This window comes from Rana temporaria, chromosome 2 (assembly GCF_905171775.1).
Source record: "Rana temporaria chromosome 2, aRanTem1.1, whole genome shotgun sequence".
NCBI lineage: Eukaryota > Metazoa > Chordata > Amphibia > Anura > Ranidae > Rana > Rana temporaria.
The window spans coordinates 461,291,143-461,303,255 of NC_053490.1; the positions used below are offsets into that span (position 1 = coordinate 461,291,143).

At 44.0% G+C, this 12,113-nt stretch overlaps 1 protein-coding gene across 16 annotated transcripts in view; it reads right to left on the bottom strand.

Moving 5' to 3' along the window:
- NCOR1 (nuclear receptor corepressor 1) overlaps nucleotides 1–12,113 on the bottom strand; it is a 195,733-nt gene that overhangs the window by 110,955 nt on the left and 72,665 nt on the right. For all 16 annotated transcript variants that reach the window (XM_040338609.1, XM_040338607.1, XM_040338605.1 and 13 more), the window contains exons 7-10: nucleotides 8,700–8,756; nucleotides 6,416–6,468; nucleotides 411–477; nucleotides 74–246 (exon numbers count right to left, since the gene is read on the bottom strand). In XM_040338609.1, coding sequence (XP_040194543.1) covers nucleotides 74–246; nucleotides 411–477; nucleotides 6,416–6,468; nucleotides 8,700–8,756 — 350 coding nt within the window. The remainder of the gene's footprint in view (nucleotides 1–73; nucleotides 247–410; nucleotides 478–6,415; nucleotides 6,469–8,699; nucleotides 8,757–12,113) is intronic.

Sequence of the window (12,113 nt, forward strand, 5' to 3'; positions counted from 1 at the left end):
AGTTAGGCCAACACAACTATATGCTAAAGCTCTGTTATGTATGCACACAGACAATAAAGGTAGCAGCACATACCTTTGAAACCTCTCCTGCTGCTCCCTCTGTTTCCGAATTTCTGGGAACTGTTTTTCGTAGTATTCACGGGTTTTGCTCTCCTTTGCTTTCCTGCGTGGATTGTTCTCTATTCTGTCCACTTTTTTCTCCCAAGCTTCCATCAGCTGATCGTAACGCTGACAAATGTTCTGTTCCTGTAAAAAAGAAAACATGTTAGCTAATGGACTCTAACAAGCCAATCAGCCACAAAGGGTCACATTTTAAAAAATGCAATAAAAAAAATCCAAGAAATCCTTGATGACAGCAAAGATGGGGGTGCATAGGAAGTCTTTACAAAATTCTAATAAAATATACAAACCCTTTGTTTTCGAGCATGGTTTCGTCTCTTGAAAAATAAAATTAGTTTCTTCCTCATAACCTGATTTCTGAAAAGCAAAAGAAAAATACATTACTTGGGAAATCTGACTCTAACCTCAGTCATAAAACAAAAAAAAGAGCTAAATCTATTGTGTGTTCATTAATTATTAGGTGTGTTATCTTGCATATTGCGGTTCGAAAGGCAGAAGGTTCTTTTTACCTTTATGCATTAACCTCTTTGCACCGAAGGGTAAAACCAATCTTTTGGTTTTACAATTTTGCAACTTTGACATGTGTTAGTAAAACTGTACATATCATCTCAACTACTTTGTGCATTCGGGTGGATTAGACAGTGTTCTTTCAGGACAAATTGGACTTTCATTTGGTGGTAAATGGTAATGTATATATCCCCCGATTTTTTTTTATTATCAAAGAAAAGATGCCCCAAAATATATATATTTTTAAATTTAGCTGTATATTTCTTGCTACTAGCATAACCTTCCACCAAATAACAACCCAAATTAACCACTTGCCGACTGCCTTCTGCATATACTGTATACTGTGGCAGGGCAGCTCGGCTGCGCAAACTGACATACTCGTACGTTGGTCTGTGCATGTGGTACTTTCATTTGGTGGTAAACATGCACACATGCCCGTGGGTCTGGCAGACTATGTCCACCGGCCACCTACGATTTTGGGAAAGAGCCATAATGAGGATCTGACAATGTAAACAAACAGATTTCTGTTCTGACAGGGGAGGAGAGAGATCAGCTGTTCCTAGTGATCAGGAACAGAGATCTCTCTCTTCTCCCACGCAGTCCATACAGTTAGAAACACCTCCCGGGGAACAAAGTTAATCCTGTGATAACTCCTTCCCTGCCAGTGCCATTTATATAGTAGTCAGTGCATTTTTATAGCACTGATCTCCAAAGTGTCACCTAGAATCATATGGAAAAATGGAAAGAAACTGCGTTAAAAAATACCAAAAAATGTGAAAAGGGGAAAGAGAGTGTGTTTTTTTATTATTTCCTTTAGGGCCATTTCACACAGATACGTTTTTCTTGCGTTTTTACCTTTAAATCATATGGGACTCTTAAAAAAAAAAAAAAAAAAAAAAAAAAAAAAACACACCAAAAACAGCTTCCCATTCAATTGAAAGGAAAGTGAAGCAAAAACTCGCCTGAGATTTACGTTTTTAGTGCGTTTTAAAAACACGACTTTGCTACAGAACAGTGTGAAAGGGGCCTTAGGCTGGCCGTACAAATATAGATTATCTGCAGATTTTCTATGGTTAGATGGAAAAAGTTCAACAGATTTCTCCATGTTCGCTAAACTGAGTGGATGGAGGAATCTCCCACTGGACCAAGCTTCAGTATCTTGCTAGAGGACCCCACTGGCTCTCAACCTAAACAATGCCTGCACCCAATCAGAATGTTCAGGTATTGTGAGAGCCAGCAGGGCCGACTAGCAAGATATGGAAGCTGCAGATAATCTACAGGTGTATGGCCAGCTTTAGAGTTACTTTAGAATTTATCAGAACATTCTTTTTAGTAAAATTACAAAGACAACGGAAAACTAAAAATATTTCTGCTAGCCAAGAAGGTTTCAAAGAAATGATTCTTCCACAGAAAAAGTAGCCTTTGAGAGCAACATAATAAATTTAGAATTCAATTTGGTCTAATTAGAATAATTTAGTACTTCGTAAAAACCAATTTCACAGCTATAAAAGATTAATGCATACACCTATTAAAGCATCATACTGAGAACCAACGAAATTAGAAAGAATGTGTGATATTTAATAAAATATTTTAATTGCCTTATCTATTCTTTGGAAAGTAGGTTATTCTCACAGTTTTCTAAGGAGCATATACATATTAATTACAATCTATTAATATAGACAGCACGGTGGACAAGCGGCTTGCGACTCGAGAATCCTGTAATCAATTCCCACAGGAATAATATCTGCATGGAGCTTGTATGTTCTCCAAGTCCGAGCATCCCCAGGTTCCTTCTAAAATCCCCCAAAAAAGACTTGCATAAGATCAATATATCCAGAGAAACAGGATTCATGAATAGTTAGGCTACAGAAAAAAAACAGTTCAGGAATCCTAGTATTACGTCGTCCAATTCTATGTTACAAGAAAGTGGACCTTACAAATTAAAAAAAAAATTGCGGTCTAGTTAATATTTGTAAAGTGTCTATATTTTGATTAAAAAAAGTAATGTCCAAATTGACCAACCCAAATCGACTAACCCTCCACTACTAGACCGCAAATGACTCCCAGTCCAGTCAAGTTCCTCCACCCCAAAACGCGCTCATCCATGTCTTTATGGACCTTGCTTTGTGCTCTGGTCCAAATCATTTGGTGGAAGGGGGGATTATAGTTTGGAGTTGCTTTTCAGGGGTTGGGCTTGGCCCCAGTGAAGGGAGCTAAGACATTTTTGACAATTTCATGCTTCCAACTTTGGGAAAACAGTTTGGGGACGGCCTCTTCCTGTTCCAACATGACTGCGCGCCAGTGGACAAGCAAGGTCCATAAAGACATGGATGAGCGAATTTGGGATGGGGGAACTTGAGTGCCCTGACCTCAACCCGCTAGAACACCTTTGGGATGAATTAGGCTCCATTCACATCTAGGCGGACAAAATCGCGGCGTTTTGTCCTACGAATTGCGGCGGCAAATAGCGGCGTTTTGTACCGCGATTTGCGACGACAAAACGCCGCGATTGTCCGCCTAGATGTGCCCCTAGGATGTGCCCCTCTATGGAGATGGTCCCCGAACGCCGAAAGCCGTCTGAAAAAAAGGTCCGGGACCTTTTATCAGGCGGCAGGCGTCCGGCGTGGAGATGTGAACCATCTCCATAGAGGGCAATGTGTTTCCAGCCCTCTGGCGGCAGCGGCGTCACACTACAGGCAACAAAACGCCTAGGTGTGAATGGGGACTAAGAGTGAAGTCTGTGAGTCAGGCCTTCTTATCCACATCAGCACCTGACCTCACAAATGCACTTCTGGAAGAATGGTCAAACATTCCCATAGACACACTGCTTAACATTGTGGACAGCCTTCCTAGAAGATTTGAAACTGTTATTGCTGCAAACAGTGGGCCAACTCAATATTAAACCCTACGGACCAAGACTGGGATGCCATTAAAGTTCATGTAAAGGCAGGCATCCCAATACTTTTGGTAGTGTATCTTGACTGAGAAAATGTATTCAGCCAGTAAAATTCCTGGCTGAACAGTGGCTATATCCTTTCAGATGCAGCAGCTCTGTGGGTATGTCAACATCTACAGAATACATATGAATAATATCCATCCCAAACTAAGCGAGTCTCTGGTTAAATTCTGTACTCGCAAAATGACAATACCTAGTTTGACATATAAGGGTGTTGTCATTAATGATTGAGTCCCACTTGACCAGAGAGGGACCACCACAGGCAAAAAAGCTCCAAATAGTACCTTTCTTCACCTCCTTCCCTCATGCCTTTTTGTGACCCCTTTCCTACACCCTACCTGAATGCACGAGAAACCGCTACAGGTTTATGTTTTTGTGCGCATCAGATCACATGCACTTTCACTTGTGGCCCCTTTCACATAAGGCAATTTGGAATCGCTGGCAGAATATGCGATTCTGCCAACGATTCCAGACTGCTGCAAAGCATGCCACACGCATTAGGGTGCCATCATTCTTAAAGGCACCCCAAACAAAGTGCAATTTTGACACAATTGTTGCGCGTCAGAATTGTGCGGGGGAAAAACGGGTGTTCAAAGACTGCACTAAGCTTGTTGCCCCCCCCAAAAAAAAAGGAAGAGTAGGAGCTTCCTTTGGGCAACAAATACACATAAAAGTAAAAAAATACTACCCAAGTCCTACCACAGCCTGTGCAAACATTTTTGAAAACTAAGGCAAAGGTGCATTTTCCCGCCGCCCCCCCAGCACGCACACACCACACATTATATCTGTGCTCCATTAAGCTTTAATGGTTATGATGCTTAAAGTGATCGTTTAACTTATTTATCTTTTACAGAGAAAGATGGCATAGATTGAGTTATTCTGCATTGCGCTGTATAATGTACTGGGATTTGTAGTCCTCTATAGCTGGTGGTATTCTCCATTGCGTTGTATAATGATTATACTGCGCAATGCAGATTACCACTGACCAGTTCTAGAGGAACTACAAATCCCATCAATAATACAGCGCAATGGAGAATACCAGCAGCTATAGAGGAACAACAAATCCCAGCAATACATTATATAAAACGCAATGCAGAAAACCAGCAGTTACAGAGGGCTACAAATGGCAGCAATAATACATTATACAGGCTGCTTAATATATTATTGCAGGGATTTGGTGTTTTTTTTTTTTTTAAACAGGAAACTTTAAAACAGGTCCCCCTTACCCGTTTCTGAAGCCTTGCAAGTCGCGGCGGCGGCTCTGCGGGCGTGTGTCCGGCCTGTGTGGTGAGCGCGGCGTGGACTCGTCCTTCAGATGCCGTCCGCAGCGGCAGCTCTCACACACTGCTGCCCCCCAGGACAAACCACCCCCCTCCATTAGTACAGACCCCCCCTCAGGACAAACCTCCCGCCTCCATTAGTACAGACCCCCCCCATAAACCACCCCCCATCCATTAGTACAGACCTCCGGACAAACCACCCCTTCCATTTGTACAAAGCCCCCCCACAAGCCATCCCCCATTAGTACAGCCCCCCCCCCCCCACAAACCACCCCCCATTAGTACAGCCCCCCATCCCCTTTAGGACAAACCCCACCCGGGCGGCAGCTGGAGAGGAGAGGACAGTGTGCACAAGATGAAGATCGTGACACAGGAGGGAGGACTTGGAGAAGGAAATACCGAGGCCTCAGACAAGGACAAGGAGGAGGAGGAGGAGGAGGAGGAGGAGGAGGAGGAGGAGGAGGAGGAGGAGGAGGAGGAGGAAAGAAAGGGAGGAGGGAGAGGAGGAAAGAAAGGGAGGAGGGAGAGGAGGAAAGAAAGGGAGGAGGGAGAGGAGGAAAGAAAGGGAGGAGGGAGAGGAGGAAAGAAAGGGAGGAGGGAGAGGAGGAAAGAAAGGGAGGAGGGAGAGGAGCACTCTGGCGCTTGAGTGCCAGCACCTCTGTGGCGCCTGGGTGAACTGCGTGGCGCACTCAGTCTCAGCCGCGACGGATTTTTCCTCCCTGGCTGGCGCTGTAAAGCAAGTGCCAATGTTGCCTTAGCTAGCGCCAGCCCTGACCACAGCTCCCCGGCCCCCTCTCTCTCATTGGCTGATTGACCGTAGCATGAGCCAATGGTGCCGCACTGTTGTCTCAGCCAATGAGGGGGGCAGCCGAGACACTTCTACAACATCACTGGATATAGATGGGGTTCAAGTTAGATGGGGCTCAGAAAAAGCACTTAAGAAAAGAAAAAAAAATGCAATTGTAGTAGAGGGAGGCTGGAGCCAGGTGCACCCACATTGTCTTTCAGGGTGAAGTTCTGCTTAAATGTCATTTATTACATGTTAACTCAGGGTCACCTGGAGCACGAAAGAAGAATTTATAGTCATTAATGCCTGCACATTACATGTCTTCATGCCAAGAAAAATACAAAAATGTACACATTGTCAAAAAAAAAAAAAAAGTCAAATATACTGAAGAGGCAAGTGATCAGAGGCAGCATTCAGATTTGGAAAAGCAAAGCTCATGTCTTGGATAACAGACGCTGGAAAAGAAGGCAGATGGGGGTAACCAACACATGAGTTGTATCAAGTATCTGCATTGCAGCATTTGGCTGGTAAACAGTAATGAACAAGCCAGGCTTTTAGATACATTACAAGAAAGGTATAAAACGTGCTCTGCACACACCTATGTGCTTTATAGCACGTTTAACTATTGACTAGTTGGCAGGCAATCATGTGCACATTACCCCACATTACCTAAATCTCTCCAACTGCATTTTCCTGCCTGCTTGACTTTACGGTAATTACAACAGAGTACAAATGTGTGGGTATGACTGACTGAGGCATACTTACGTCTTTATGTTTTCATGATAAACCTTTGTGTCTGAAGGCTGGTTGTAAAGAGGCTACAAAACAACAAAACAATAGTTAAAAGAGAAAAAAAGCCCAGCAACGCTGCATTATATCTGAGATTTGTAAAGATGCGTGTAAAAATCTTCTACACGTAAAACACTCCAAAGAAAACGTTAATGAGACACAAAGGTCTGACCCAGCGAGTGTGGCACATGATGGCAATGCACTGTACTTCAACATAAAAATATGTTTAGAGGGTACCTGGTGAGTGGCAAAGTCATAACTAGGGACACTAAAATCACATGCATTTGCAACACATTTATTTTTTTAATCTCAGCAATGAACCTTTCTTTTAAATTATTACAGAAGAACAGAACACAATATCCTGCAGCTTACCACTCCTTTAAAGTGGTTGCAAACTCGCCACAAAAAGAAAACAAAAAACCTGCAGTACAAAGGCATAATGAGCTAGTATGCATTGCACACTAGTTCATTATGAAAAACTTACCTTAGAACAATGCTGTTGCAGCGGTCCCCATACACCGTTGTGACAGGCAAAATATCTCTGAAATCTTACTTCAAGGTTTGCGGGCTCCGGCGCGGTGTTTGGCCACAGCCGCGATTACGTCACTTCTGCGCGGGAACTGCCAGTCACGGCACAGCAGCTGATGAAACGGCACGTACAAGCCATTTCTGATGACGTTGGCACAGTAGATATCTCCTAAACTGTGCAAGTTTAGGAGAAAATTGTGGTACCTACAGGTAAGCCTTATTATAGACTTACCTGTAGGCAAAAGTGGTTGTAAAGGGTTTACAACCACTTTAATGTGGTGGCTGCAGCATTAGTGCTCTATTTGGATTGTTTATTTTTATTTTCACCTGCTGAGCCGGCTGTTGGCACACTTCCTGTTACAGGGTGTCCCCACTCCACTAGAAGAGCAATGGAGACACCTGTGGACAGCAGCATTATCGATTTGGGGAGAAATGTGCTAGCAGATTTAGATAGACTTGACTTGTCTGGACTCTCAAACTGCCACTTTTGCTGGACAGCTTGGTCTGTTAAAGGAAGCTGAAAAAATAACAAACTTACTACCCAAAAGAACAGGTGATGAAGGGGAAAAGCCAAAAAAAAAAAAAAGACGTCAACAGCGCGGCTCTCAGGTGCCAACTGGACGTCTTTGGATGTCTTTTTAAAAGCATTAGCCGCGCGTGCCTTTGGGGGGTGCGCAGCGGGTAAACACTGTGCCGCCGCATCGCTGGGGAGCCGATGCGTGTACCTGGCGGCCGCGATGTCCGCCAGGTACACACGATCATCGGTGACACAGCCGGTAACAGCAGGGACGTGGAGCTCTGTGTGTAAACACAGAGCTCCACGTGCTGTCAGAGGAGAGGAGACCGATCTGTGTCCCTTGTACATAGGGACACAGCATCGGTCACCTCCCCCAGTCACCCCCCTCCCCCTACACAGTTAGAACACACCCAGGCTACACATTTAACCCCTTCCTCACCCCCTAGTGTTAACCCCTTCCCTGCCAGTCACATTTATACAGTAATTCGTGCATTTTTATAGCACTGATCGCTGTATAAATGTGAATGGTCCCAAATTTGTGTCGAAAGTGTCCGATACGTCCGCCGCAATATCGCAGTCCCAATAAAAAAAAAATCGCAGATCGCCGCCATTACTAGTAAAAAAAAAAAAATAATAAACAAAATCATAATTCTGTTCCCCATTTTGTAGGCGCTATAACTTTGGCGCAAACCAGTCGCTTATTGTGATTTTTTTTTTTTTTTTAACAAAAATACGTCGAAAAATACGTATCGGCCTTAACTGAGAAAAAATATTGTTTTTTTAAAAAAAATGGGATATTATAGCAACAAGTAAAACAAATATATATATTTTTTAAATTGTCGCTCTTTTTTTGTTTATAGCACAAAAAATAAAAACCGCAGAGGTGATCAAATACCACCAAAATAAAGCTCTATTTGTGGGGGAAAAAGGACATCAATTTCATTTGGGAGCAACGTCGCACGACCGCGCAAATGTCAGTTAAAGCGACGCAGTGCCGGAAGCTGAAATTTCGCCTGGGAACGAAGGGGGTTTATGTGCCCAGTAAGCAAGTGGTTAAAAACAATCTTCCATGCAGTGGGGAATTGAACATTTCAACCAGAGGCCCATCATATAACTAAATAGGAATCCAGATTAGGCAAAGATTTCAGCAAGACTTAAATATTTCAAAATAATCAGGCACATACTAAAAAAAAAAAAAAAAAAAAATCTGCTTACCAGTTCCACTTTAGGACCCAGTCCTTCGAAAATTTTGTGCGCTTCCTCTGCTTTTTTCTGCAAAACAGAGAGGTTTTAGGTTTTACATTTGCACAGATAAAAACCCTCTAATGTTCTTTTTTTTATTCAAGGACTTCCTCTACACAATCTCAACCACAGAGGTCATGTAAAGGTTCCATCTAGATGATCTAAAATAGAATGAAAACAGTCTGATGGGTAATCACAGAGCTACTCAAGTCTGAGAAATCTAAAACAGAAATGTTGCCTAATGCATTTGCCCAACTCTCCCCGAGAGCCTTTTTCCTGGCAGGAGAAAATCATCACAAACACGCTTAAAGCTGAGTTTTTGTAAACACGTTTAGGCGTGCCAAGCGCTTGGACATTATTTCATTGGTCAGAATAATAATTTATTCCGGCCAGTGAAATTAAAATGGTAGTATACTCGTTTCTGGTACTTTTACCTACAGATAAGCTTATAATAAGGCTTACCAGTAGGTGAAATGAAGTGAGCGGCAGCCGGTGACATCACCAGCGCATGCGCTCTGAAGGAGAACTACATTGCTCATACCGTTCCTTCAGAGATCGGTGCTGTGGCTGCGTTGCCCATGCGCATGCTCGATTGCGATGTCACTGTGGCTCTTCCAGTCAAACAGCCGGAGCCTGCAAACCCGGAAGGAAGATTGGGTGAAGATGAAAGCCCTGACAGCGTGCCGCCATAACGTCGCAGTCACGGGAAAAAAAAAACGCTGATCGCCGCCATTAGTAGTAAAAAAAAAATCATAAAAATGCAATAAAACTATCCCCTATTTTGTAAACGCTATAAATTTTGCGCAAACCAACCGATAAACGCTTATTGCGATTTTTTTTACCAAAAATAGGTAGAAGAATACTTTTCAGCCTAAACTGAGGGAAATAAAAGTTTTTTTATATATATTTTTGGGGGATATTTATTATAGCAAAAAGTAAAAAATATTGCATTTTTTTCAAAATTGTCGCTCTATTTTTGTTTATAGCGCAAAAAATAAAAACCGCAGAGGTGATAAAATACCACCAAAAGAAAGCTCTATTTGTGGATAAAAAGGACTAAAATTTTGTTTGGGAGCCACGTCGCACGACCGCGCAATTGTTTGCTAAAGTGACGCAGTGCCGAATCGCAAAACCTGGCCTGGTCCTTTAGCTGCATTTTGGTCCGGGTCTTAAGTGGTTAAGATATGATTTGCTAAAGATATACATGATAAGACCGATATCTCAGTGACAGAAAAGGTTTATTACGTTATGTTCTAGATCAGGGGTCTCCATACTTTTCAAGCAAAGGGCCAGTTTATGGTCTTTCAGACTTCAGGGGGGCCAGATTCTGACCAGTCGGTGTAGAAAATGCCCCAGGGCCGAGCATCAGTGAGAATAAACCTGGGCCCAGTGTTGGTGGGCATAGGAGGAGGAATAGTGTTCCATCATTGCTATTGATCTAAGAAATAGTGACCCATTGTTGGTGCCATTGGGAGGAATCGTGCCTCATATCACTGGGAGCAATACTGCCCCAAGGGCCGGAGACCCATGTTCTAGATAGTACCGGTAGTTTCTTCTTTACCCATACTGTATATTTAAAGTGGATGTAAAGCCACTCTCATGCTTTCTAAACTACTGTCTTAGTGCTGATCTATAAGGATATAGATGTCTCCTGCATGTATCCTTACCTGTCAAATGTCTCCCCTCTGTCTGTTATAAGAACTGAAAAACTGCAGATTCTGTGGGTGGATCTGTTGTCTGGAGCTCTGTGGGTGGAGCCGTGATGTCAGTAGACTCCCCGCCCTCTTCTACACTCCCCTTGTCAACATGCATTTTTTGCTATGTATTCCTTACACTAAATTCTGCTATGATCACCAGCATCCAGTCAAAATACAGAAAAGTAACCACATGACTTCAGAAAAGGAGTGGGGTGGGAATTAAAAAAAAAGGATTTTTGTACTCACCGTAAAATCCATTTCTCTGAGTTCATAGACGGACACAGCCTTCATTGACCTTAGGGTTATGCTTCTTCCTACCAGGAGATTTAGGCAGAATTCTACAGCACTTAAGGTGTTAAAAACTTTCCTTCATGCTGCTCCTCCCAGGGGGCGTGGCTCCCCCAGGCATAACCCACACCCTGCTTTAGCAGCCTCAGTTCGTAACAAGCAGTACAAACAAAGGAGGGGTGGGTGCTGTGTCCGTCTATGAACTCAGAGAAATGGATTTTACGGTGAGTACAAAAATCCTTTTTTCTCTTTCGTTCATAGACGGACACAGCCTTCATTGACCTTAGGGACGTCCCCAAGCAGTGTCAAAAAAATTCGAGGGGTGGGAAAAATAACACAGCAAAAACAGGTTACACCCCAAACAAAAAACGGAGTTACTCAACGGAGGAACTCCAACCTTAAACTGCCGCCTGTAACACCCTGCGGCCAATGGAGGCATCCGAAGATGCACTCACATCCACCATATAAAACTTTGAAAAAGCGTGGACCGACGACCAGGTCGCAGCCTTACACACCAGTAACACAGAGGCTTGGTGTCGGAAAGCCCAAGAGGCCCCGATCGCCCTGGTCGAATGCGCCATGACCCGAAAGGGGGGCGCCCGCCCTTCAGGGCATAGGCCTGAAGCACAATCCGTCGGATCCACCTGGAAATGGTGGCCGACGAAACTGCCAGGCCCTTACTGGGACCGGACACAGACACGAACAGCGAGTCCGACATCCGGAACGGAGCTGTCGCCGACAAGTAAACTCGAAGGGCCCGAACCACATCCAAAGAATGTAAAGTGGCCTCCTTCGGGTTCTTCGGCTGAGGACACAAGGATGGAAGAACAATGTCCACATCCAAGTGAAAAGCCGAAACGACCTTAGGGAGAAAAACGGCTGCGGCCGCAGCACCACCTCATCCTTACGGATGACCAAGCAGGGAGCCTTGCAAGACAAGGCCACCAGAACAGACAGACACCCGTCTGATCGAGGTAATTGCTACTAGAAATAAAATCACCTTTTGTGACAATAAAACAAAAAACCTCCCGAATGTCCTCAAAGGGAGCATCCCGAAGCACTGAAAGGACTAAATTCAAGTCCCATGGGGGTAATGGAGGGCGCACCGGAGGGGCCACCTGCCAGACCCCCTGACCCAACGCACGCACCCAGGAGTGCTATGCCAAGGGTCGCTGCAAGTAAAAAACAGCCAGAGCAGAAATCTGGCTCCTAACCGTACGTAAGGCGAGAGCCTGAACCACTCCCTGCTGCAAAGACAGCAGAATCCTGTACACAACGCATGTACGAGAGTGCAAGTTCATCTCCCCACACACAGAGAAGTAGGCCTTCCATGTATGAGGAAAAAACCTACGTGAGGTAGACCTCCGTGCAGGCAGCACGGTAGAGACCACCGAGCCCAATA